The sequence below is a fragment of the Idiotropiscis lumnitzeri genome, chromosome 21, assembly GCF_059441095.1.
Source record: "Idiotropiscis lumnitzeri isolate Australia: NSW breed Sydney's pygmy pipehorse chromosome 21, RoL_Ilum_1.0, whole genome shotgun sequence".
Taxonomy (NCBI): domain Eukaryota; kingdom Metazoa; phylum Chordata; class Actinopteri; order Syngnathiformes; family Syngnathidae; genus Idiotropiscis; species Idiotropiscis lumnitzeri.
The window spans coordinates 10,564,223-10,592,130 of NC_142411.1; the positions used below are offsets into that span (position 1 = coordinate 10,564,223).

General features: G+C 39.6%; 3 protein-coding genes across 3 annotated transcripts; 2 read left to right on the forward strand and 1 right to left on the reverse strand.

Moving 5' to 3' along the window:
• Positions 1-3,214: 3,214 nt before the first annotated feature.
• ginm1 (glycoprotein integral membrane 1) lies at positions 3,215-7,223 on the reverse strand. Its single transcript, XM_088286376.1, has 8 exons — positions 7,057-7,223; positions 6,604-6,669; positions 6,435-6,534; positions 6,202-6,356; positions 4,972-5,131; positions 4,694-4,899; positions 3,552-3,715; positions 3,215-3,421 (listed from the first exon to the last, which is right to left on the reverse strand). Exons 1-8 carry the CDS (start codon positions 7,129-7,131, stop codon positions 3,328-3,330), a joined length of 1,020 nt encoding a protein of 339 aa, XP_088142502.1. The 5' UTR covers positions 7,132-7,223; the 3' UTR covers positions 3,215-3,327.
• Positions 7,152-13,582, forward strand: ppil4 (peptidylprolyl isomerase (cyclophilin)-like 4). The gene is made up of 13 exons (XM_088286375.1): positions 7,152-7,311; positions 7,575-7,642; positions 7,935-7,999; positions 8,078-8,195; positions 8,268-8,410; positions 8,521-8,617; positions 9,012-9,128; positions 9,205-9,329; positions 9,406-9,472; positions 10,329-10,440; positions 10,520-10,616; positions 10,740-10,866; positions 12,910-13,582. The coding sequence occupies exons 1-13, from the start codon at positions 7,242-7,244 to the stop codon at positions 13,102-13,104; spliced, it is 1,401 nt and encodes a 466-aa protein (XP_088142501.1). The 5' UTR covers positions 7,152-7,241; the 3' UTR covers positions 13,105-13,582.
• Positions 13,583-16,155: 2,573 nt separating this feature from the next.
• On the forward strand, positions 16,156-27,900 carry LOC148316940 (endoribonuclease ZC3H12A-like). Its single transcript, XM_088286762.1, has 6 exons — positions 16,156-16,249; positions 17,450-17,822; positions 20,053-20,192; positions 25,215-25,449; positions 25,536-25,642; positions 25,744-27,900. The coding sequence occupies exons 2-6, from the start codon at positions 17,536-17,538 to the stop codon at positions 26,583-26,585; spliced, it is 1,611 nt and encodes a 536-aa protein (XP_088142888.1). The 5' UTR covers positions 16,156-16,249; positions 17,450-17,535; the 3' UTR covers positions 26,586-27,900.
• The last annotated feature ends 8 nt before the right edge of the window (positions 27,901-27,908 follow it).

A 27,908-nucleotide genomic window follows, 5' to 3' on the forward strand; every position in this document is an offset into this window, starting at 1 on the left:
ATTTATGCATGTTTTGAAACACCGGTCCACTAAATTGACTCACGTATTGAATTTTATTTTTTAAAATTGTGATTATTTCATACTGTTAACTTGATAGCAGATAACTGAGTCAAAGTTGTTAGAAATGTGTACTGGTCAAAATCGCATTTTTTTTTTTAAATCAACTTCAAGCAGGCAATGTACATACAATGAAATATGTGAGCCTCTTGACAGGATGCAGAATGATGACCGCATATTTTTTTAGCTTATGTTAGCATTTAATGAGCACATGTTGGGCCTTCACATCGCACCATGATTTAGTTAGCATTGTGCGTACTTTTTTTTTTTTTTAATAAAACAATTGATATTTCACAATAACAGTGAGTTAAACTTGACATCCGTTTACGCAAAATGAAATTTATGAACCAACCAGCAGTCACACTATACTACTGTATGGACCTGTTTGGGCCTTTACATTTACTACATATTCCATATTTGTCACAATTGCATGTTACAACAACATTGACATTCCATGTTTAACCCATGCAGGGGGCAAAAAAAAAGGTGTCCTACTCGGGGACTGAATCCTACCTAGTGCTCGTCAAGGGACTGACTCAAAATGTGACAGGCATGTTGATGATTATGGAGAATAGAGGATTGGAGTACCAATGTCAACCGTTAAGAGTGATCCAAGCTCTACATGAATCAGGGACCTTTTTGGTATGCAGCAGCCCGTGTCGCCTCACCATGCCTTGTTTTGTCAACAATAGCAGTTTTATGGGGGCGTTCTCCTCCTCCAGGTGTTTTCAAGAAATTGCCGAAAGGTATGGAATGTGGTCCAGTGATCCAAGGCTTGAATGTCAGTTCACGGGTTGCAACACAGATGAAAGCAGTTCTCAGAAAATGTAGTTATACTCACATGGACAAAATGGTTAGTACCCCTCTTAATGGAAGACGACTAATAACTAGAGCTGTAAATAGCCATCCTCCTCGAACCTGGCCACGACGGGGTACTGGCAAAAATAACCCTCTAAAATGCGATTGTTTTTCCAGGCCTTGCGCGCACAAGTTTCTTGAGTATTCACCCAGGTTTAGAATTTCAAAAATTATGAAGCAAAAATAACCTGTGTTGTATTTGTAGGAGGGGAATGATAAAAGCAAATTGATATTTTCAGCTGAATGAATGATAACTTGCACCTGTAAAAAAATATTTGCAAAATCGACTTGGTGTGGAAAACATTTTGGAAGTTGAAGCAAAGTTAAAATTGCAGCTGTCGAAATGACAAATGTAGTTGGAGTCACCACTAGGAATCACAAGTGCTTTTGCTGTTACTGTACAACAATAGGGATTTATTTATTATACGATGCTGAAAAATATTTTAATTTGAAAAGCGATTGTAATAGCTTGAACCCATGAACAGACCATGCACCAAGCCACCTCTGCAGAAAATGCAGCGAGCTTCTCTTGATTTATGATGAGCTATTTTCAAGTACATTTGTGTTGCTCATATCATTCTTGCACTTTGTATTTGTTCTCTGGTGTTTGTAGCATGGATTAAGAGTCACCATAGTGACCATATTGAAGCCGTGTTACCCTTGTCTTGCTGCTCCAGGTCAAGGTCCATAAAATGACACGGTTCGCGTTTGTTGTGGTACAATTCTAATTCAAAAATAAATGTGGCCGCTAATCAATAAATGCACATTCATCACTTCACAGGCGGAATTTAATATTTGCAATTGATAGGTGATGATAAATTCACACACATGAAAAAAAAAAAACACACAAAAATCATACATATTTGAGGCTCTGAAAAACATGAAAATCGTGGATGTATTTGTGTGAATAGTTTTGAGAGAAATATATTTAATTTGAAGTCCTGCGTCATTTACGGTCCAGCAGGTGCATGCCCGTTATCAGACGTTATCATTGGGGAACTACAAGACTTAAGTAGAGATCAATACATTAAAGTCCCTCAATTAAAGATAGCCGCGGAAGCTACTCGATGCTCACACCTTGATCACGGACGATAAAGCCTTTAATCAAAAGCGTTATAGACACACATGCAGTCCAGCTGTAATTGATGAATTATATGCTAACAAATCCAACATTTCATGGGTCAAATACTATTCTAAGCACAAATGTATCTATTTGAGCACGTCCCCATAGTGTCTAACCACCAGGAGCACTTTGTAAAAAAAAAAAAAAATTGAGCTGTTACCATTGAGGTCCCAAGCTGTAGATACAACAGCAAAATGTATTCACTCAACTGACTACACATGCATCTCATATGCGGTACATCGTGCACTGTGCAGAATGCAAAACGAAGAGCTGGGACACACACACACACACACACACACAAGTCCCCGCGTCAATTCAATGTGTTTCTTCTAAGAAAGCATAACAATGAATAACTGCATTATTATGTAAGTTTCTCAATTTTCCCCTTTGTGCCTTCAACACCTGTTTGACACATTAATAACTGCCCATGCTCATACGAGTCCAGCATTATTGTAAAGGACAAGGTTAAAACAAGTAGCGTGTTTCACAATAGCTAAAAAAATAAAAATAAAAAAAATAAAACGCCCAACTTTCCTAACATTAAAGTAGACCTTGTGACATTGTGAACAGGACTTTAAATAAGAACACAATTGTGACAGGAAGGTGTGAATTACAAGTAGGGGGGGGGGTCATTTGATTTCAAGAGTGAACATAAATTTTGTGACACTGATTTGACATGAAAAATGTGTCAATTCACATAAATAATTACCAAAATAAGTGCAACAATCTTTTCATATATAGCAATTCACTGGCTATAAAATGAGGAACACTTGTGACATCTCATCCAAGATCTTATCAATTCAGCCTTTACAAATATAACAACAGAAAAATGGTTGTTTTTACAACTGAAATCTTTGGGATTTTCTCATTGATTGAAACATATGAGTGCAAATGCTCAACATTGGAAGTTGGCAAATAATCTTCACTTAGAATATCATTAATTCGACCATCTGTTACGGTTGTTTTCAGTGGTATAGGAAAGCACTGAACCAAAGGGTTCAAATATTTTGCCACTCAGGTGAATAAGATTCATCAAAATTTACCTAATGATATGGCCAGTGTAGGTATGAGGGGTTCATGTCATGTTACGTGTTTTCCACTGTTCTTTTATGGATTCTTGTCTCAAATCAACTGCAGCCAATTGGCATGAAGACAATTTGATGACTACAGATAGCATCCGGACAAAACCTTTATTTACAGCAACCGAACCGGGCCATATGACTTCTGCTAATTCCACAAGATGCAAAAGAAAATAAAGAAAAACTGACAGCACGCTCCTCATTTAATTCTTACTCATTTGCTTCTTCTACGTCTATGTTCTCCAGGAGTGTGTGCTTCTCTTCGTCCGGCAACGGAGTGAATGACTTCAGATGACAAATCCGCCTGTGAGAATGGCCCAAAAAGTTGACGTTTGTTAGTTATCATCATGACATAATGAAATGTGTACTACTTGTTCAGAGCAGATAATCTCCCAATTTATAGTCAGGGAAAATTGTGCTCAATTCAAACTCACTTGTGTTCACATGCTGGGAAGAACAAGTCCAATAATTTGACAATAATTGCTGATCCAGCAACACCAATGACGACCACCCACATAACCAGGAAGAATAGCGGCAGTGACTCGGAACAGAAGTCTTTCAGACGCTCCCGGATTTGTTCCACCCAACGGCACATGGCCTGGAAAGGCAGAATAGTGAATGAGATTAAATTTTATTTCCTCATTTAAGAGCAAACAAGCATTTTACTCATCTGAAAAGAGTCCATTTACACCAAGTGTGCAGCCTAAAAAAATATTGAGCGCTCCAAGTTACCACCACCATAATTACGGACATTAAGTTACAGTAGCGCAGTGAGTCTTAGTGCTAATGAAAATAATACTATAGCAGGTCACTGTAACATTGTACACAGTTTGAACTTTAACACTGAACCTCAATATAGGACAATTGTAGTATAAAGTTAAATACAACTGAACTGTACTGGTGCAGTAATTCTTTCAAGTACCACTTTTGAGACAGAGGACCTCTAGTGGTATTAGTACTACACGTTGATAATCGTTACTGTCGTATATTTGAGGTGCACCATTTTGTTCAAGTAAATGATGGCCCAGGATGGTGATTTAAATACAGTATTGTTTCCTTGAACAATCTTTGCATAACTTGAAATTGGAATTCCCACCAGTCACAAGCGAAATTTAAAGGGGAACTCCTGTCAAAAATGTTCTTAAAATTTTAGATGCACCCCCACCTGTCTAGACATGGCATTCTGATTAATACTGCGTTTTCTAAATAGAAAAAAATCCACCCTCTTTTGTCCAAGCGGCCAATTTGACTGTTAACGACATCACAGTGCCTGAGGGCCTGAGTAAGGACCAATCAAGGCTCACCTGTTTTCTGGATTTGGACAGGTGACATTTGCAAGCTGAGCCCTTAGGCACTGTGATGTCATTTTTAGTTGACATCAAGTGTCAAAATGGCAACTTCCTGAGACAAAAATGAAAAACAGGTGCATTTTGCTGTCTAATTTCTATTCCATAAATGCAATATTAATCAGAACACTGTTTAGACTAGTGAGGCCGCATGGAACATATTGTAAAGCCATTTTTTTATATGGCTTCCCCTTTAAAGACAGCACGACATAAAAAAGGTATTTTCGCACCGAGTACGAGAGGAATTCTTTTGGTGAACTCTCATTTGGCATCTGGTCTCCATAATCAGCTTCTTCAGATTTGATATCATTCAAGAGCTCAGGGTCCATGCGAAGCGGAGTTTCCGGGAGTTTTCCCGGAGCTGCAATCTCTTCTTGTGTCGTCTCGGAGTGTTTAAGAGGATACTGACTGGTCGTCTGTAGCATCATTTGCTCCTCTGATGATTAAAAATAGTGAGAGAGATTAACTGGTGAATATAGTGACTGTGACCAATGTGTGTTCACCATACCTTTTTTAGGATTTGTTGGATCTGTGACGACCATGTCATTATCTCTGGAAACTTTGACGATCTCACTGTGTCCAATGGGGTAAATATTAGTAAACTGAGCCAGCTTCTGGAAATCTGGGCTCATCAGTATTTTCACCTCACACATATCAGGCTGCTGAACCTACAAAACACAAATACAAATTTGATGGGATAATTAAAAAATAAATCGCTCTCCTTTAACTTTGCCAAAAGCACGAGTCACTTATCAAACACAAGAGGTGTCCAAAGCGATATTTGTATCAGCAACAAACGGGCACAGACATGCAGTCCATTCCACAATCTACTCGTGTTCCACGTGTTCAAAACAATCACTCCTGTAAAGAAGCGAATGAAGATGTAGGTGGTGTGGTGTCACCATACTTCTTTTTTTTTTTAAATAATAAATATTGAAGCTTACGGTAAAAAAAAAAAAAAACTAATAATCATCAATGCTTGTTGAAGTAACAGCCACAGTTAAGCTATGTTAAGTGATATTTTAAACAATTTATTTTGGTACATATAAAATGACCATCAGAATAGGATCTGTGTTTATTTCAAAATATGCATGTGCACAGATATGTGCAATGTGGATTGTTGAAAGGTCACTGTTAAGGAAAAAAATCTGTGAGAGGTTTATTCTTTGACATATTAAATATAGAGTAAAACAATCCCATGTACAGTCCCGCTGTAATGTTCATGGCAGAAGTTTAAATTGGGAAAATTAACATCAATTGTTCAGGAAGTGAATTTCTGTAAATTGTCAGCTTTGTGAATATGGTAGCTGTAATTTATTTTTCATTTATTTTATTTAAATGCTGTGTGTTCTCATATTTGGAGTTGATTTCATGTAACCCAAATATTTTGAATAAGTCATATTTCCTTATACTTACCGTGGCATACTATTTGTATATTTAATAGTACAACTTGAGGAAGTCTCTTCTAACAAGTCATGCAAAATATAAATTAACGCATGTATCATTCCTGCTGATATCATATCGAACGATATCTGCATTTGACATTACTCCAGGCCACAGGATCGGATTAGAAGTGAAAAAAGTTGTATAAGGACACTTTCAGTAAACTCAGCCCTTACTTTCTATTGATCTGTCTATAAGTATAACAATAACAAATATAACAGTTCACACAGAAAAAGAATTGAAAGATTAGGAGCACATTGAGAGAAACATGATCAAAACATTACATCACGTGTACCTGTTTGCCCTCCAACTCAATGACTTCACTAAACACTTGCATAGCCACCAACTCCTCCAAGTCACTATACAGTCGGCTCTGGGTCACCATAACCCGAGTAACAGTCGACACCAGGTCCCCTCCTTCATACTCCCTGCTTCCATTAGTGCTATTCACTGACAAAAACAAGTAAATCGTATGCATTAGTGTTAATAGTGGAAAAGAAACATCATTTTGAGGGGACATTAATTTACAGAGAAGTGCTTGACAGTTGAATCTTGTCACCCCTGACAACTGAACAGGAACATCATTTACCAATACCTCATCTTCGCCCACCGATATGTTTAAAATAATCTGAAACAAGAAATAACAGTTTGGTTAGATTGGTAATGGTTAGGTAACCAGAAACTGAATGTATTGTACCTGCAAGTTGTTAGACTCTTGTGTATCTGCCAGTGACCCTGCTGTCACATTGATCAAGATATTGTCCTGCAATAATAATAATAATAATAATAATAATAATATTTATCACCAACAGTGCGAAATATTATCCCAGCCCTGGGGCATCAACAGAACTTTTCCTTGCATCACTTATCTGACGTAATATTTACAGAACATCAGTCGTTCAGTTTACTCAGAAGATGAAGCTCGTGTCTTCTTTTTCCCTCGTTCCTCAACATTGTTGGTTTGCAGAGTGTGCCTCATATTTCTAATAATTGTCATTCACGAGATTAATATTTTTTAGAAGCAATGACTCGGCGAACATAATGGCTAACACGTGAAAACAAAACACAATTTTAGGTTTACCTGTGACCGCTAAAATGCTGACCGCAACGTCGGTCTCATTCGTATAAAAGTATTGGCGGTGGGTCTTACCGTATTCGGTGATGACTCGGTATCCTTAATACTGACAAAAAATAGAACTATTATAAAAAGTGTTGGCCCTGCCATTTTAATTCTGGTCTATCTTATCTTTTCAGTAACACTGACAAGGAAATGGGAACTGCGCACGCGCGTGAAATAGCTACCCCGCGTTTCCTCGCGAGATCTCCCACGTTGGCATGGCGGTCCTTCTTGAAACGACGCTCGGCGATATTGTGGTTGATTTATTCACAGAAGAAAGGCCGAAAGGTAAGAAAAACCCTGCCAGTCTTTTAAAGCCGTGGTCATAATTAATAACTCGTTCAATAGAGTATCAGGAAGCTTTGATTGATTCAAGAATAAGAATCTGCGGGTTGCAGCTGTTAGCTTACTTGCTACATCGTTACTTTGCTCGTAAACGTCAACAACACACCGTTGAAGATTTTTTTCCCTTTCTTCCGGCTTAAGAGAAAGAGTGGAATGCGATTTTTTTCGAAATGTAACCAACAACGTTAACTGTATTTTCTTTACAGTTTGTCTCAACTTTCTGAAATTATGCAAGATAAAATACTACAACTACTGCCTTATCCACAATGTACAGGTACGTCCGAGCTCTTCCTATTATTGATAGGACAGATAAAAAAAATTCCGTGCATGCATATATTACCTTCGAGCATGCATTTATTTTTTTGGGTGGGTGCGGGGGTCTTTTGACTCTCGGTAATGACTCCGAATTAAAAACAAAAGTATAACCAAATAATTTCTCTACATAAAATGTATAGGGCGATTGCTGTACTGAGTCTGTTTGCCCTTTTCCATTAGCCCGTTTCCATACTATGTATTCCCATCTTTCTTTATTTTATTTTCTCATTATTTATGTATTTATTTTACAGAGAGACTTCGTCATCCAAACTGGGGACCCCACTGGGACAGGTCGAGGTGGAGAGTCAGTCTACTGGTGGGCTATCTTTATCTCTATGGCTACCTTTCTTCAACACGACATGTTGACGGCAGTGTCCTCTTTTTGTGTCATTAGCAAACTGTACGGGGACCAGGCCCGTTTTTTCGATTCTGAGAAAACACCTCGTATTAAACACAGAAAGAAAGGAACAGTGTCTATGGTTAACAATGGAAGTGACCAGCATGGTTCACAGGTGAGTATACATGTTAGAAAACATTCAGCTGAGCTATATTATTATAAAAAAAAAATGTTTCCCTCTTTTCAGTTCCTCATTACCACTGGCGAAAACCTGGATTACCTGGATGGCGTGCATACTGTTTTTGGGGAAGTGTCAGAGGGATTGGACATTTTGGATAAAATCAATGAGGCTTTTGTCGACACAGACTTTGTTCCATTTCAGGACATCAGGCAAGTGCGATTGTGGCTCAAATTAATGACTTCTTAATGTTATGCTGTTGGGCATTTGATCTGATCTGAATCATATCTAACAATGCTTTGCTTATCTCATGTTACATTAGAATAAATCACACTGTGATCCTTGATGACCCTTTTGATGATCCTGTGGATCTCCCGGTGCCTGATCGATCTCCTGAGCCCACCAAAGAGCAGCTAGATGTGAGTGCAGGATTTTTGGTCTACTTTGTTGCTAAAGTCTTTCGCATTTTACATAAATACTGTAGACAATATTGCGGTGATTCTATTATTCATCAACAAGAGTTGCGTTACATTTGACTTGCGACACAGAGATCTTTTTTTTCCCCCGCGAGATTCTGTCTTGAAATAACACTAAACAATGTCCGACTTATTTAAACATGTTTAATACGCGTCATAAACATTTTGAACACACAATAAATGGGCCACTCTCTGCAATAGGTGAACCGTAATATAGAGGTGATAACTAAGTATAAAACAGAAGATCAAACAAATAAGTCACAATGATAGGCCTACATTTCCTCCGGTTTGGTACAACCATGCCAACCTTTAATCTAATTATTTTATGTGAGTGAAGAGTGGTCGGATTGGCGCAGATGAAGTGATAGATGACGCAGATGGGAAAGCAGCGGAAGAAGTGGAAGAGAGACTTCAGGAGAAAGAAGCCAAAACCCGAGCCATCCTGCTGGAGATGGTAAGAAGAGCGTCAACCCTCGAGTTAAGATGCATCGTCACGCTTGTGTTTAGTGTTGTTTCTGCCATTCCTCCAGGTGGGCGACCTCCCTGATGCAGACGTAAAGCCTCCAGAGGATGTTCTCTTTGTGTGTAAGCTAAACCCAGTGACCACAGATGAGGACCTGGAAATAATCTTTTCTCGCTTTGGCCACATTAAAAGGTAAACAGAGTTTCTTTTAATACGGACGCAGCATACACGTATATTTTGCTCGTAAACTCTGTCTCTGGTTCTACAGCTGCGAAATCATTCGTGACTGGAAGACTGGAGATTCCCTCTGCTATGCTTTCATCGAATTTGAAAAGGTGAGCTTTATCTATACTGACTGGGCCTCAGTCTATTTTCACAGACTTTCCTCGTGAAATGTGCAACAGATTCCTGCAGAATTTTGTCGATAAGGTTCCTGCAGCTCAGGGCTCTTGTTCCAAACACCACATTTGATCACTTTGTTCATGTCCTTAGTTTAGTGGTGATGAATTCCCTTGAAATTGTTTCCTGTAGGTTTTTAGAGTATTTGGTTTGCCAGATTAAGTCCTCCGGCTCCCCTCATTTCTTTAAGGTGGTTCTAGTAGTGTCTAGGTAGTATTGGTAAATCTTTTTTTTTCCTTGACATTATCAACTGCAGTCTGTCTTTTGCTGAAGTACCCCAATATTTTAAACATGCCGCTCAACCTGGCCTTTGATCAAGTTGTGATGACTAATTTTCTAATGTCCAAGTTGCCTTTTATTTAAAAAAATTCTAGAGAAAGTGATGTGCATTCAATTGAAATCTTTCTTGGGTGCAGATAGCACCACAGCGGTTTTTCAGTCTTTGTTTTAGTCAATATGTTGCACAGCCCTGAATCAGCCCTCTCACGAAATAATGCTGGATACTAGTTGTTTTTTTGTTGGACCTGACTGCAGCGTTCAATACGGTGGACCACAGGATTCGGTTGGCTCATTTACAGCACCTAGTGGCCGTTAGTGGTAGTCTTATGTAGTGCCTGCGTGGACTTTGATGACCCCTCGTGGAAGTACTATAACTTTTTTTTTTTGTGATACATTTTTAACTGTATGCTCCCTAAAAAGTGAAAATGCAATGAGAAATTACTTTAATATTTTTTTGCAACTTTCAGAGCAGTGTCTTTTTCCCTTCTTATTGTCTGTTCTGTGTCTTAACAGCAAGAAGATTGTGAAAAGGCCTTCTTCAAAATGGATAACGTGCTCATAGACGATCGTCGCATTCATGTCGACTTCAGCCAATCTGTGTCAAAGATCAAATGGAAAGGGAAAGGTACTCTTTTGCCATGTGCGGCCTTTATGGTTGAAAATGTTTTGTTCTGAGTTACCATCCTCCTCATGATGTGTTGTAGGTGGTAAGTACACTAAAGAAGATTTCAAGGCTTATGAGAATGACTTGGAGAAGCGATCCAAACTGACTCTGAAAGATCAAGCGAAGCCCAAACAAGAGTATCCTCAAATGTTGACCTGGGAATTTGTACTCTGGTCAGAATGTTAATTGTGCCATGGTACCTTCCCTCTGGTCATGGGTTGTTATTAGCATCTTTAAGGTTTCCCTAACCCCTCCAAAAGTTCCCGATATGACCTGCTGTTGGAGGAAGAGGAGGTGGGGGCAGGACAGAAAAAACACAAAGAGAAGAGTCGTCATCATCATCATCATCATTCGGATGCCAATGGAAGCAAGTCCAAAAAACACAAGGTACTGTCTAAAACTCAGCTTGATTTAAAGGAGCACATACACATGTGGGCAAAGTTGTTGGCAGCCATTTGTACTCGGCACAACCCAAGAGTGCCAGCGAGAGAGTTAGAGCATTACAATACAACTTTATTTCACAAAAGCTGCAGCTGTAACAGAGCGCTTTCTATATGGTGTGATAAAATTAGCACGTAAAACTATACCATAACATTTTATTCTTGAGAATGTGTATTGAAATTGGTTCATAAGGTCATTCTATGGATCTGTTATTCAAAACAATGCCAATCTTACTTTTGACAAGCAATGCTTTAGTGGGATTCCTCAAGAATATTCTACAAAGGAAGAATGTTGCAGATGGTGCTTGATTTGAATTTCTGAAAAAAAAACATATTCCCGCCTTTTTTTTCTTAGCTCATGGCTTTGTTGCGTGGCTCTGCGAAGATCACATGGTGTCCTGGAGTTCAACCAGGAGACGACACAAAAGCACTAACATGTAAAAAATTGTCACAATATTAAATTGGGGCTACTCTATTTTATTTTCCTTAGCCGTACCTTCTTCTGATTTTTGGCAGGGTTTTTTGTCAACTTACCGTCAACGTTGTTAGTCGTGCATACTTATTTCCTGCTTCCATGAAACTTTAGTTTCTATGTTGTGCCCGAAAATCGGTGTGCCGATTATTTCTCACATTCTGTAACGCCTACGGCGCTTTATTGCAGATTTACAGTTGTATTGACACTAGTCTAGACTTGAAATTCTGGTTCATATTATTTTGTGGAACAAGAATTAGCAGAAAAATCCAGCGTAGGAGGCTGCCATTTTGCCCTGTGCAGCCTGGTGCTGTTGACTGAAATTGACGTTCAGCTTGCCAACGTCGCGGCTCACCAGTTTTCTGACTTTCGTGGACACTTTGACATCAATTTCAGTCGACAGCAAGTAGCAACAAATGAATAGATGAAAACGGGAAGATTTTTCTGCTTTTTTTTCTTAAACTACAAACGCAATATTAATCAGAATACCTTTTTTGGAAAAGTGGTGCCACATAGAACATATTTTTGCAAAGAAAATGTTTGACTTCACACTTAAATATTTTTTAATAATACAACCTCAAGCTAACAATCAATATTACTACAGTATTTGAAAAATAATGCACATGTGTAAATATCCCAGTCATGCACAAATCAAAGGAATGAAATGACTGATTTCAAGAATATACAGGTATTTATTTTGCACTATAAATATATGTCCATCTTAGTTGTACACAAATCTATCAATGTAATGAAAGTAGGATGTTGATATTTGATATTGAAACGAGCATAATTCATAGTTTGGAAAAATTACTTTTGAAAAAATTGCATTTCAGTGGACAGAAGCAATTTTTTATTTTTTTTTTTCAAAATTTGATGCTAGGGTATATTTGATGCATACTCCACCATGAGCAATAAAAATGATTTACTGCAATATTGATTTTTTTTTTTTGCCGCATGCCTAATGGTTTTATTCCTTATTTACATCAAGGTTCTATTCCTGATTACATGGGCTTCATTGTAGCTGTGCCCAGTCACACACATCAGTACTTTACCTTGCGTACAATTCCCTGTTCCTTCATTTAGTATCCCAATATTCAGCCTTTTGGCTGAGTAAATTAGGTCAAACTGGTTCCCTTTAGCTTGCTCTAACACTCATTGATGTTGACATGTACTGAAGAAAGCCAAGCTATTGCATTAAACCGATTGGATCCAGACTTTTATAATGCGTGTAAACATTTTAAACCGACGGTGCTGACAGGGTTTGGACTTGCCAGGGGAATACCACAAAGAAGGATAGAGCCATAAATAGTTTTCTTCTGCTTATATTTGAATGCAACTTTATCCAGCACTAATTTGGAAGAATCATGATTCCCAAAAATCTGATTTCACATGCTTTTCTCTCTCTCTCTCTCTCTCTCTCTCTCTCTCTTTCTCTTTCTACTGCCAGGCCGCATATTCCAATTGTGTCACTTGAACGATGCACTGTTAAAGCATTCTTCTATGTTCTCATCTCTCCAGGATGACGAGGACGGCCGGCGGGACAGGAAATTGGACCGGCATCGCTCTCACTCGCGTTCCCGCTCCAGAGACAAAGACCGCAGGCATGCCAAGTCCAGGGACAAACACGTGAAGGAGGGACGGGACAGGAGTCGAAGGAGTCGCAGTCGCTCACCCAGGAAGTCCAACGACAAAGACAGAAGCCGATACAGATGAACTGGGAACACACTTGGAACGTATTTTCATGAAAGCCCTCACCCATTTCTGCTGTAACAGCATCTGGGAAGATTTTCAACACTTTTTAGGAGATTTTTTGTGTATACCACAAAACTGAAAGCATCTAATCATTCTAAATGTCATGGTAAAATGGATCAAGGTTCAGTGTGAGCTGTGAGGGATTGATTGAATTAATAGCTGGTTGAGATGTGTGTGGATGCAATCTCTGTTGACTGTTTTGCAGCTGTCAATCATGATGCGGAATATTTAAAAAAAATTGTCAATCTCACTTTCTCCTATAAAAGGACGTTTCGTACATGTGATTGTGTTGAAGACCATAAGGAGGCTCCATGTCATGTGAGTCTACTGAAAAATAAAAATCTAATGATTGTGAAATTTTTTCAATTGTCATCAGTACCAAAAAGATTGCTTGTATGAAGTTTTAGTTTCATTTAAAAATACATTAGTTTAATTTAAACTCTCAAATTATGCTTGTGATTCTTTTTGTCATTGATACAGTATATGGCATCTCTCGGCACAATAAATGTTCCACTTTCACTTTGTTTACTACAACAATAAGTGTGCCTCTCCCTCTATAATCTTAGCTGTCAATTAAAGCCTCATTCCACTCCCGAGATGTAGTATAATCACACTTGCATTCTATCCCATTCTGCTAAATGCACACACCTTAAGTGAACAGTATAGAGATCAAAGATCATTCGATCAGCAGGTTGAGTTTCACTATCATTCACAGACAGAAAACGATGCAGTATAAATAGGCCTAGACAGGTAATCTGGTTTCCGGGGCATTTTCTCGGTGGGCTAACAGGCCTCGTTGGCTATGTTACATACAATCACAAAACATTTCAAAATCTGAATATTGGCAATATTTGGGCTTTGAAAGACCATGTAAAATGTGCAAAAAAAAAAAAGCCTGAATAAGACCGCTGGGGTGCACCTTTTCCAATCTGAATATTTGGTCGTATAAATCCAATCAGAATACCACTTTTGAAAGAAACATCGGCCTTTTAAGATATCTCTCTCTGGTCGCTTCGGTGTCGCTTACTTGCTGATGGAGAAGTGAAGCCACCGGCGGCCATTTTACGTTGCCAAGTGACTCTAAAGCCAACAAAACCAGCGCAGATCTTTTGGGGGTGTGTGTGGGGGGGTTACTCCAGTCCTGTTCATGGAATCTAATTGAATTGGATTGCATCAGAACTGTTGTATCATAGTTAGCACATCTGCCTCATCCTTTGGTTCAAGTATTCGTTTGCATGATGTTATATATTTGTCTTAGTCATGTTTTATAATTAGAGTTCTAATTTTAATTCTAATTCTAATTATAAAACATGACTGCACTCATTTACAATGAATCAAAGGTAATCTTTTGCGGTGTGAGGTTTTACTGTGTTCATAGACAGCTCCATAGTCTCAGTCCTATAAAGTTCAGACAACTCATGTAGGAAAAATGATTGAAGTCTCACAACCTGTTCCTCATTTCAAGGTGTATACCATGCTATTATAACCAACTAAAGAAGAAGAAAAAAAATCACCATGTGTCATCTTGGAAAGAAAACACTGATCTGAACTGCAGTGGCTAAAATGATATAACCCAGACATTGATTGGGACAAGCCCGCTCTGGAGAATTGGAGTTTATTTTGCCATGTGCACTGCTTGCAGTCGGCCGAGGGAGTGTATACAACTGGAGTGTTGGCAACTCTCCTTCAGAGCTAATCTGCTTGGACAAAGTTCCGTTTAAATGGACCACCACTGCTGATCCAGCATTTGCCAATTTGAAATTATTGTTTACAAACCTGCCGTTTTAACCCCTCCTAACTCCGACCTTCCTTTTGTGGTTGAGGTTGATACTTCGGATTCAGAAGTGGCGGCAGTTCTGTCCCAGCAGTCTCCGATCAACCAGACACTCTACCCCTGTGCCTGCCCCCCCTGAAATATGTTTGGACCCCTGCCAAGTGAAAGACCAGATAATTGACTTTTGGGTATTTTCCAATTATTTATTTTTTTCCCCCCTTTCTCTGGGGATTTTTTCCACATTTCCACCCGTTCCCTTAGGGAACATATGATGATTTTTTATGGGCTTTTTATATACCGAGCTCGTAAAATCAATAAATAAATACATACATTTTGTCCGGAACCTGTATCATTTGCTCCAACTTGAGTCCACAAACGCTTTGTGAGCCTGACACTGCAAATCTTTTCAAAACTCAGAAGAACTTTGACATCCTGGTTACCAGATAAGAGTTTAAGTGCACTTTCCTTCTGAGTGAATTACTTCCCTGTCTTTTAGTATAGTAAACTTTGTCCAGTGTTCTTTTCTATTTTCAACATTCCCACCATACTTAACCATAACACAAATAAAAGGAAAGAACCGACAACTCCAGTCTGAGCACTTCTTAATTCAGGAAACTTCCCCACTTGACAAGCTTTTTTAACAGTCATGAGGAAGTTAGTTGAAAATGTCATGTTTCTTTGGTCCGACCCTGTATAAGTGCTATAGAAAATTAATGAACTTCTTTAACGTCACTATACAATTGTGAAATTTCTGTTTCTCGCAGACTCGCTGTCCAGCGGCTTATCATCTTCTACCCAAAGTTAAAAAAATCCTGGAAAGTGTAGGTTTGGTGGGGGGTAAACGATTGTGGTTCACAGGTTCTACCGAACAACATCACATAACCAAAAATGCTTCTTTTTTCGATCAGCACTGACATGATAACTCGATCAACGTTTTTTTCTTGATTTATGAGACCCTCCAGTAAACTACTCAGTGATACATAACTGTCTTTGTTATGGTTTCAAGTTAGAAAGGGGAAAAAAACACTTATTGGTGATTCCACACTTTTGCCATTGACGCCATGTGGACAAGTTGCAACTTTTTCAGTAAATGTTGACAGCACCCTACCAGGAAGAGCTCAAATGGAAAATAAACCCCTCAGGCTGAGAGTCCTGACAAGGAAGTGAGTGCAAATTTTCTTTTTTTTTTCTTCTACTGCACTCAGCAGCTACTTCCTCCTATGAGTAATAAGAGTTGCTCACAATGAGTCCTGCATTGCTCAGAGTGGTGAGACACAGCAAGCCATAGAGACGCTCCCAATCAGCTCCGTGATCCCGCTTATGTTTTCAGATGTAAGTACTTCGTAACATTCCACTCAACAAATGTTCTATGTAATTATTTTAAACGTGAAGCTGAGTACATGTGGGGCTTGTCACTAATGAAATGGTGAGTTTGGGTTACGTTATGTGTTGTTTACATACAGTAACATGAGTGATACACTTACAAAAGGTATCAAACGTGACCAAGTATGGGTAAATTGAGTCCACTTCTTGGTTGAGTCTGGACATTTTCCGCAGAATGTGTTCTTGGAGTTGTTTATTTTTGAAAAGCCAACATTTTTCAAGCTTTTTCCTTATAGTTGAAACGACACAGGAATGCAGGACAGCAAAATGGTCAGAACACCTGAGAGACAGATGGCAATGTTTTATTTGTAAGATAAGAAGAGGAAGTTTTATTTCTGTGTATTTGTAGTAATTTCATTTAGTTATAATGTATCATGTGTTGTTTTTACACTATAACCACCTCATACCTTTGCACACAACTGCACATGAGACATCTCTGGGAGCACAACATCCTGCCTAATGTGGCTACTATTTATGGTTTGTTTTTTTGGTTTACTTTAAATATGGTTCACTATTCTTGTCAGGAATTTGGTTTATTGCACGATTTGTATTTATTGATGGCTGCTACACACAATACCCAATTCCATTCATGTAAGTGTTTTTTATTAGAATTACAAATAGAAGCACCTTGATTTGGGGGGCCTAAGTGACAGACGTATTGGGAACAATCACAAGAGGAAGTAAAAAAAAAAAAAAAAGGTTATTCCTTAACAGCATATTAACATTCTGGAAGACTAAATAAATAAATAAATACATAAATAAATAAATAAACACATTATGCCTTAAAAAAGACAAATACTAAGGGGCCCTCGGTTTTCAACGGTTCTGACGTGACATTTAAATGGCACCCAATGAACTACTTTGACAGCTGCCCCACTAGGCCCCAATGCAAGTTGACTGTAATGGCAAAATGTGCTTTTATACATGTGATACTCTCCCTTGCCACGGTATTGCCACAATGTTGTATGCGTAGATTGTTCCTAAATGTCTGAAAGTGAGTTATGGTAAGGTATGTTCAAAATCTGTAAGTAAGACCCTGCACGTGATGAAAAAATTCTTATGAAGGGATGGCAACTCAGCAACCAACGAAAAACCTTGGGCTAATCGGTCGGACTTCCTTTATTCACTTTCAACTATTCCAAAACACAGGCCGATCGCCATGGAGATACGGATGAACCAAGCGTAATCGGGTTCCAACAGTGCAAGAAGACTCCAACATCTCTCTGAACCGTGTCATGGACCACCAGAAGCAACACGCCAAAGTGGAGCGTTTTCTCAAGCTGGGCTACTCCCACGAGGACATTGATAGGGTGTTGAAGAGCCTCGACCACGATGCCCAGACCAACGACATTCTTGAGGAGCTAATCAAGACCTGCCACATTCGCAGTGACAAAAGTGTCCCGAGCAGCCCCAAACTGGTGTCAAGAGGCTGCAGCCCCGGACCCACCAGACCGGTGCAAGACAAAGACACTGCTTCAGCCTTTAGACCAGTAGTCTTAGATGGAAGCAATGTTGCCATGAGGTGAGTCGGCTACCCTCTTTTGCTTTGGTTTATTGTAAAGTGTAACCTCAAGGCTTCAGAGGAGGTGCAGCGGCTTGGGGTCAGTATAATAAAGTCAGAAGTGAATGTAAAGAGGAACATTTCCCATTCACACAATCACTATTCTGAGTGACTCAAATATAGTTAATGGTGTTGTTCTTTTTACAGATAGGATAAAGAATATATGCCCGGAAGTATAATGATTTTGTCTGTGTGCATGTGTCGCGCTCCCGTTGACTAAGTAGTTTGAAAAACATGACGAGCGATGCTAACTGTTAGGCATTTTTTTTAGTCAGTATTCTGGTTCTTTTAAATACACAATATAAAATTATGTTTGTTTTATGTTTAGCTTGACAGTAAACTTAAATTTGGAGTGGTATTAAACAGCTGTTTTAGTTGAAGAATAAATAGGGAGCTTATTGTAAAATGAGTTGAATTCACTGCCTATCGCAATAGCTCCAAAACCTCGTGGGCCGGCTCACTTGTACTCAAGGCACCATTGTAAACATTTTTAATTTCCAGCTGATGTACAAAGATGTAGCTAGTTCAAGATACTAAAACACTGGGCTGTTATTCATCCCAGCAAATCTTTGTGCATATTTTAAGTGTGAAAAGTGTAAATACAATGGTATCTTTAATGAACTGCTAGCATGAAAAGCTAACACAGAGCTAAAAGTGGGATTACTATGTAGCAAGCAGAAAACCACTCTACTTCTGGCATAGTCCACCCATCCATTATTTGAGCCGCTTATTCTCACAAGGGTCGCGGTTCGACCAAAATGATCAATTAATTATTTGACAGGAGGTTAACCTTCTGATATCAGTGTCTGCGTTTGTTGTTTCACTTCGCATCCCATCTCACTTCCTCTTTACAGTAGCAGGAAGTGAAAACACGTTGTTCACTTTTCTTCTTTTTTTTTTTTCAAGCAATTGCACAGGGCAAAGCATGACTTTTAAGTACCCGACACATTCCAACAACTGCCACACAAACATGTAACACAACGCTTGTAACAGTTGTGTCTACTTGAGCGACATCAGCGCACAAGGAAGTTGTTAGTAAATTGTTCTCGGTCACACCTTTATGCTTACCTGACACATTCATGATAAGGAAGATCCAATACAATTGAAACTATTTAGAGAGCTTCGGGTACTTTAACAGGCTTGTAAAAAAAAAAAAAAACAGAAGACACACCCTAATTCACTGTACATGTCAGTTTAACCTGTGCTTTATCCTAGTGCACTTATGTACACTATTCTCATGAATATAAATCATCCGCCCATCCATCGATTATCCAAGCCGCTAATCCTCACAAGGGTGTGCTCGAGGCTATCCCAGCTGTCTCTGGGCAGTAGGCGGGGTACACCCTGAACTGATTGCCAGCCAATCACAGGGCATATAAAGACAACACACGGGCTCACAATCACAACTAGTGACTACCGTCGCGTGCCCCCAAATATGTATGCAGTAAAATAAAAAACTTTCCTTGATATCATCTAAGTACTAGTTTGTGATCATTTCAAACTTTGGTTAACACTTTGGCCGTGTTGGAGTTCTGCATTCAACTAAATATTAGTAAGACGTTACCATATTTGCAAAATGACACATTTAATATGGCCGGAAAAATTCAGCATTATACACAAAACTTGACTGCTTAGGTTTGAGACCTTAGGACAGGTTTTCTTCCTAAAAAAGTTTTTATATGCACATAAAATTATACTTACAAATAATTAATTTAAAACATAATGCACATGGAAATTTGATTTGGAAAATAAAATGCTCCAATATAAATGTGTGAAAACAGCATTGGTGGCGCTTGGATTTTTTCCTTGAGGGAACCATGAGGGGTCTATTTCTTTATTTTACAAACTCCCAAATTCTTCAGAAAACACAAATTAAAAACTCAGTGTATGTTCCTATGGGGGATGAGTGGAAATGTGGAAAAAAAAAACTGAATTGGATAGGGATAAAATAAGTTTAAGCTTTATATATATATATACAATTTTAATCTTAATCTGTCTGACTGTACAATGTTACCTTTTGAGTGCACATTCAACCACAACATTTACTGTATAAGATACAATTCCGTGTTATTGGCAGTATTTCTTTACTGGTATTTTGAAGAAGTGCCACTCTTGAGCTGTCTACTTCCTTATAAAAAAGAGGAAGCATTTTGTGCTTTTGTTGACTTCAAACTTTTGTGTGCGTGTGTAGCCATGGAGACAAGAAGGTGTTCTCGTGTCAGGGGATCCAGATGGCAGTCAAGTGGTTTTGGGAAAAGGGACTGCGAGACATCACTGTGTTCATTCCCATGTGGAGGAAGGAGCAGCCGAGGCCCGAGGCCCCTATTACAGGTAGTCACATTAGCCATCTTTGCAATTTGACACAGCCGGTTTCAAAAGCCTGGCTACACACACCTGTGAAGTGACAACAACAGCAACTTCACTGGCGTAATTCCCCTCATTAACCACAGAATCAGAAGGCAAAACGTTCATTTCAACGCCGTCAGGCAGAACCAGCCACTTTTCACGAACAAAAAAAAATGGTTTGTTGAGTCATAAGCATTGAATTGTCAAGTGATCAAGCCCGTGTCAACACTGATAATATGTAAACGCAGAAAAAGTAAAAAAAGAGACACAAATGAGGAATGATTTGTGAAAAAAAACAGAAATTGACCAAATTTGTACATTGTAGATTTCCATCCAGCAGTGACAATATTCATTAATTTAATTTACTGTACTGTGTGGAGGTAAACCCGTTTTACGTAACAGTATTGAAAGAACTGTCTGTATAAGGACTCACACGTAAGCAACAACAGAGGGAAATTTATTATATTGTGGTGTACTCAAAATGACCGGCACAGCATAGCAGACCACATACAACTCCACCGACAATCCTCTTCCTGACCGTGATCAAAGATGCTGATATTTTGCAGAGCAGAAGGCTTAATGGTCTGCCGACTCGCTTTCATAACAAGTAGAGTTTCTCCTATCAGTTTCAAAGGCCAGATGTAAAAATGATAATTATCTAGATGAGGGGTGTCAAACTCGTTTTTGAAAAATATTAATAAGTGTTAAATTGCATAACCATACAAAAAACATCATCTTAATATGCTGCATTCTGATCTTTAAACCAGAATTGTTTTTGGACTCATCTCAGCTTGAGATAAGGCAATAGAGCAAGCGTCAAAGTAGGAAAGCGTGCGTCATTCATCTGACTCTGAAAGAGGATATGTCATATCTCTTTCACTTACACGATGAAACCTGTAATTAGCGATGGCTAAGCGATACTTATTGTTCCCCTGAAGACTTCAAAGTCTAAATGTGTTCCAGATCTTTGGACACTTACCGTATTTTCACGACCATAAGGTGCACTTTAAAGTCCCAAATCTTCGCCAAAGTCTGAGACGTCTGTGCATCGAATTGATTGTGACAAATACATTATGTGAATATGTTTTTTTTGGGTGATGGTGCAAGAGAAAGCTGAACAAAAGGGCAGCTGTACACGATGTTGTAGTCTGTCTTATCATTCATGTTATTGCAGGCAAGATACATCACAGGTTTAGACAACAGACTGCAAAAATATAAAAAAATAAATAAAAACACACTGCCCAAAGCTCACCACGTTCATCTCTCTAACCAGCCATCTGATTGGCTGAGGCTGAGGCTCCCAGAATGCATCAGTACTGTTTTTGTGTTATTTTTATTTCTTTTGGGGATATGAATGGCATGAGAGATACATGTTTTGTGTTAATTTTATTTCTTTGTTTCATTGTTTGCTTGCTGAGATATTTTTGGTTTTGATTTGAAACGGTGACTCTAAGGCAGGGGTCTCAAACTAAATTTACCTGGGGGCCACTAGAGGCAGACTCTGGGTGAGGCTGGGCCGCATCAGGTTTTCCGCAAGAAAAAAATTAAAAAAATCTAATCTTCTCAAATGTCTTTATTTTTATTTTTAACCACAAAATAAGATTTATAAATAAATAAGGAATTAATAAGAAAATAAATAAGGAATTAATAAGAAAATTAATCAGTAATAAATAATAATAATAATAATAATAATAATGAGTCAAATGTCTGTATTAACAGTTCTTTAATCTTCTTCTGAACATGAATTGTCCTGAACATGAGTGGAACATTCATCAATCAAACCCCTACTAAAACGTCGAAAGAAAAATTACAATCCTACCCTCGTTTTAAAGCTGAAGATGTGCCCAACAATAATCCGCGGTTCAATTTTATCCACTGTGACCAGGTAATCCTACATTTTATAATTAGTCCCGTCTGTGCTAGTGCTGATGCAAAGCTCCGTCAGACTGCACATCCTGTTCGCGCATGGGTCTCCTGTCAATCAAATCAAAATCTCGTCAAATAGCAGAGATCCTAAGCATAAACCATAGTTCTGGGATGAGTAGGCCTACTGCTGTAGTTATAAAGCTTTAATTACACTGTAATTAAAGCTTTATAACTACACTGTAAAGTGCCAGTCATATCAAATTCGCGGGCCGCACGAACATTAAACTTTCATAATAAGGCGGGGCTGCAAACTATCATCCCGCGGGCCGCAAATGGCCCGCGGGCCGCGAGTTTGAGACCCCTGCTCTAAGGAGTGGGGTGACCAATCAAATCCCTCCCCTGACATTGTCAATCAGATGTGTTGCTATGACATCTCTCATTGGTCTGAGGTGTTACTACTGGCAGCGATCCCTTATTCGCATGAGTCCTGGCATATGCGAGCTAGCATTTATCTTAGTTGCAATACTATCAATATAACTTTCACTGTTACAAACACGCTCTAGGAAGTACTTCTCAATCAATTTTATGATCCTGGCAAGTTTGGAAGACGGGCTCAGAGAAACTCACCATATGCCCCTCCCTGGTTGAGAAGAAAAAGGGAGCCATATCTGCATTGCTTCTCTCAGCAAGTTATCAACATACTGTATCTGTATTGAACAGAATCACGAGATGGTTGTGGGGAATCTAAATTGTGGCAAAGTTCAGATTTATAGATTGTTGGTGAATATCAAAACCGTGTCGACTGGGACACTGGAAACAACATTACTCAGGTAAAGCAAAGTGAACCATTATGCATTTTTTTATGTAGATTGCAGCTCCAGGGGCACATGCCGTCATTTCGATTAAATTCTGAATCATTAAGAATCGCACGATAGTGTGAATAAAATTGTCCGTATATAACAACTTCTGCACCAACAACGTTTCAACATGTTTACTAGTGAATGAGGCCCATTGTAATTATGGTTGTGGTTTGGTTTTACTCAAATAGTGGCCTTTAATAGATGTCACGCTATAATTAATTTCAGGGTGCGTAGGCTCACCCTGGGTAACAAGAGACGCATGCTGCGCACACACAGTTTCACTACAACAGTGGTTCACAAACTTTTTACAACAACCGCATCTTCAAAAAGTAGTTAGTTCTCCAAGTACCATCATCATGTGCAACTTTGAAATATAGGGCGTATGCATAGCAGGCCCAAGTCTTAAAAAATAGAAAAGAAACAGGATTTATCTGTATTTTTAATTTTATCATGCTCCTAGGTAACATTAGAGAATTTTAACATTAACACTTAAAAATACGAAATGTGTTTTTTTTTTTTTTTTGCTTTAAAAATATTTAAAAACAAACCTACAAACCACCTCTCCACATCAAAAAACCATTAGCGTTTACATTGGTGACTTACAAGAGGAAATGAGCGACTTACGTTCAAGGTACACAAACGCGATGTGTACCGAGAGGCTTTTTGTGAGGTTAATTGTTCGTAGGTTATTATGTATTACAATTTCATTCATAAGTTTTAGCTTGACTTACTTTTTTTCAGCAAAGCCACTGGGGCTACGTGTACACACTCATCAAAAACTACGCGTCCAGTTCTGCCAAACTCGGCTGTGGAGTCAGCCTCCTCGCTGGAGCTTTGGTGCTCTGAATCTTTCAAAGTCTGTCCATCCATCCATCAATTTTCTGCACTGCACATCCTCACTCACGGCGTGCTCGAGCTGGATGTTTTCAAAGACCAACTTTTCCCCAAGTCACGACAACCGGTATGGCCGTAAAGCTCGCTTTCCGACACTAACTCTCTGGAAGCGTCCCCACACATGCTGCTCCCCGACACGGAACATTCAAAAAGACTTCCTCCAACTTTTCGCCAAGTCACGACAACCGGTATGGTCGTGAAGCTCGCTATCCGACACTAACTCTCCAAAAGCGGCCCCACACATGCTGCTCCCCGACACGGAACATTCAAAAAGACTACCTCCAGGGTTCCTCGATAAGGTGTTTATCCGAAATTGATCGATCGGTGGCAGACGCTAACATGCGCCGACGGCACAAAGCCGCATGTCTGGACGTTAAGAGGCTGTTCTGCTAATATTGTCTGTTTAGCGACCCACAGCTAATTGCTGCCGGAGTTCGTGTGCGCATTGTTGCTCATGTCCACTTAAGCCTGTGTAAGTGTAGAAGAGCTCGGCACAGTATTTTTGATTCTGTGGAGGTGATCACAGGAGCTCACCAAAATATTCAGCAAAATGCTTTTCTACTTTCACAGGGTGAAGTGGCCAAGAGTAGCATTAGCATTTGAATTTTGGCGTCAATTAGTTGCTTTTGTAGAAATGACTCGCTGCTGTGATGAGATAAAAAAAAAAACTGCTGAGCTGAGCTCCAAAAGGAGGCATGCAAATTCATCTTAAATCTCATCACAATAAAATAAGCCCTACAAGCAAAGGTGTCAAACTCAAGGCCCAGGGGCCAGATCCAGCCCGCCACATCATTTTATGTGGACCGTGAAGGCAAATCATCCATGATCATGTTTCTTGCTAAAATACCAAAATTGCAAATTGACTCACTGATTCACTGTCATAATGGGCCACCGAGCGAAATACCGATTATATAAATGCCGATGTTCAGATGGATCAAGTGTCCCTTTAAGGGTGCTACAAAAACCACTTCATTGCGCTGACATTGTATCATACTGCGCCTGTTTCCTGCGTTGAACGGCGGCTATGACTCTGCACACTTTGATGCGACAGACTCACAGAGTTGGATTTCAGACCGATCACTTTTTAACAAGTCAGGCTTACGCAAATGTGCTGCTTAAGCCGGCAAAATCACTACTCTGGTTCTGACGTTACTTCGTCTCATCGACCAAAATCCATGGGGAGGGATTTGTCTATGATCTTACGAATGATTCTAGACTTTGAGTGAAATGTGGCCCTACAATTATTTGTATTTGAGTACCCCTGCTAATGCAGGAGCTCATCTGTAGAATAGAAACAGTTTTTTATTTTTTTCCTAATTTAAAATGTCTCATTTTACTGTATAGAAAAGTGATTTTAGGCTCTTCTGCTCCCCATGCACTTGGACAGATCAACACATTCTCCATGAGCTAGAAAGGAGGAAGATCTTAGTGTACACGCCATCCCGTTGCGTGAACGGCAAGAGGGTGGTGTGCTACGACGACCGCTACATTGTGAAGCTGGCTTACGACATAGACGGCATCATCGTGTCCAACGACAACTACCGTGACCTTCAGATGGAGAATCCTCAATGGAAAAAATTTATTGAGGAGAGGCTGCTTATGTATACCTTTGCCAATGACAAGTAAGACAAGCACTTTTTTTTGCATACAATATTTACATTTTCAAGTGAATCTATTTGAGATTAATCGTTCTTTTTTGGTTCTACAGGTTCATGCCTCCAGATGATCCGTTGGGTAGAAATGGTCCCACCATTGATGATTTTCTACGAAAGAAGCCAAAAAATGCAGACAACAAACTGCAACACTGCCCTTATGGTTGGTTCATGTCATTGACATCATTTCATTTTAGCATATGCCGGTAGCAGTCCCACTCACTCAAATCTTTGAATGTCAAACTAATCAATTCTTTCTTTTAGGGAAAAAGTGTACATATGGTGTGAAATGCAAGTTCTACCACCCAGAGAGGACCAACCAATCGCAGCAGTCTGTGGCCGATGAGCTCAGAGACCGAGCCAAGACGTCAAACTACAAACCGAGCACGCAAGACACACATACAAACACATACGCTCTCTCCAGCAACACAGACCAGCCCCTGCACAGTGACCACTTCATCTATCAGAGAGACAGCAGCAGCCCCAGAGGTCCACCAGCTCTGCCGGCCTGGCCAAACATGGAAGTGGATGAGGCGTTCGGCTCACTGGACAGCTGCATGTCCAGACTCTACATCCTGGATGGGCCCCAAAATATGAGCAGGCCCCCCTACAGCTACAGCAGCGGAGTGGCCAGCTGCAGCCTGAGCCGCGACGACTACTCCCTCTCAGGGTCGCATAGTGGCACCAACCAAAGGTTTGCAGGAACTTACTACTTCCCTCAAAATAGCTGTGAGCGGTCCGCATGCGCCCACTGTAAGTGTGGTCACTATCAGACGGGGGCGCCCCCCAGCGCCCACTGCCCTGCGTGGGCCTCGTGCCCGGCCATGCCCGTATATCAGCGGGAGCATCCCTTCGGTTTTTCGGATAAGGACTACTTCAGGCAACCCGCGCAGAAGCAGAGCCAAAGCCTGCCCAGGGATGAGTGGACCCGCAACAGCGCCGGCAGCCCGTCCAGCGAGCTGCGTAACGAGATGAGGAGCAAGCTGAGCACGCTGTACCCCAAGGACACAGTCGAAGGAGTCATGAACGCCTACCCACATGTGTCAGATGTGTCCGAACTGATCGCCCTGATCCAGAGTTACAGGAGTAGCCACGTTGCCCTCTGATCCCAGAAGCAAATTTTGTACTGGAAAAAAAACATACCAGGGTGTCTGATTTGTTCGGATTGCAAATACATTTTCCCATAGGAAACAATGGAAATCTAATCAACCCATTCCAGGGTCAGACTGTTGCTATCATAAAACCTTTATTGAATTACAGGTAATGTTTGCTACTAAGATAATTCTTAATAATCATGTAAAAAGAAGCTTACCACTTATAACAAACTTTTTACGAAATGCCTTTAGAGCTTTTCATATTCTGCACATCCTCATATTGCAACGCTCTACGTCCTCAATTGTAAAACCGGTAAAGGATTAAATCTTACTGTGCTGCACCAGTAGGGTCCAATTTAATGAAAAGTAATAAAATAAATAAATAAATAAATATTTCGTTAAAAACTATAGATAACTGAAACTACATTTAGTTTTTTAAAATTAATTAAACACAACTATAGTTATAGCGACGTTTTTTGTTTTGAGAAGGACAGTCTCCGTTCTTATCTCTGAACGAAAACAATACATTTCATAAGAGCAAAGAAATATATTTTTCCAACAGCAGCAGTTGAAAAACTTGACGAGCATGACAATTACTCTACTGGTTCGCTGAATTCCTTTAATAGTGAGGACAGAGGCTGCATCCTCCGAAGGCCGCATTTTTTCAACCCAATTACGTCACTTCCGGTGTTACCCGACCGCCCGATGTTTCCCAATCTCGAAAGACAACTTGCAAAATGGGTCCTTTGATCCATTAAAAGGGCTCTCCTAATGTAGCCTCTGTGGACTGTAAAAACCGTGGTGAATTTATCCAGGCTTGATGCGAATTTGGACACCACGTGCGGTCGGATCGTGCCGGATGTGACGTTACGCGGCCGACGGCCTTCTGAGGTCCCAGTGAAATTGGACACAGCCAGAGAGTACGTGGATTTAAAGCTGTATAGCGAATAAATGCTCAAAAGCCTTTTTATATCGCAGCGTTAACTTTGTGTTCACTCAGATGATTCACATATGCAGAAAAATGCTAACCAATTACTTTCTGTTTATATTGAATGGCTGAACTAGACCAAAGTTGCCCTTAAAGGGGATGCACCTCTTAATTTTGGCATCATCACAAATAAAAAAAAAATGATTTTTACAAAGTGTAAGTGTGCAATGCACTGTGCTCCTAACAGTAGCTACCGACTGTAGCTACTGAATTTTTAAATTGAAGCAGCAAGTGTTGTTTTCTCATGTTGCCTCAAAGTGAGGAATGCTATACATCTGTATGATGATGCTGTTGTTAATGTTTTGTTGTTGTTGTAGTTTTTTTAAAATAAAAAACACTTTTTGTTA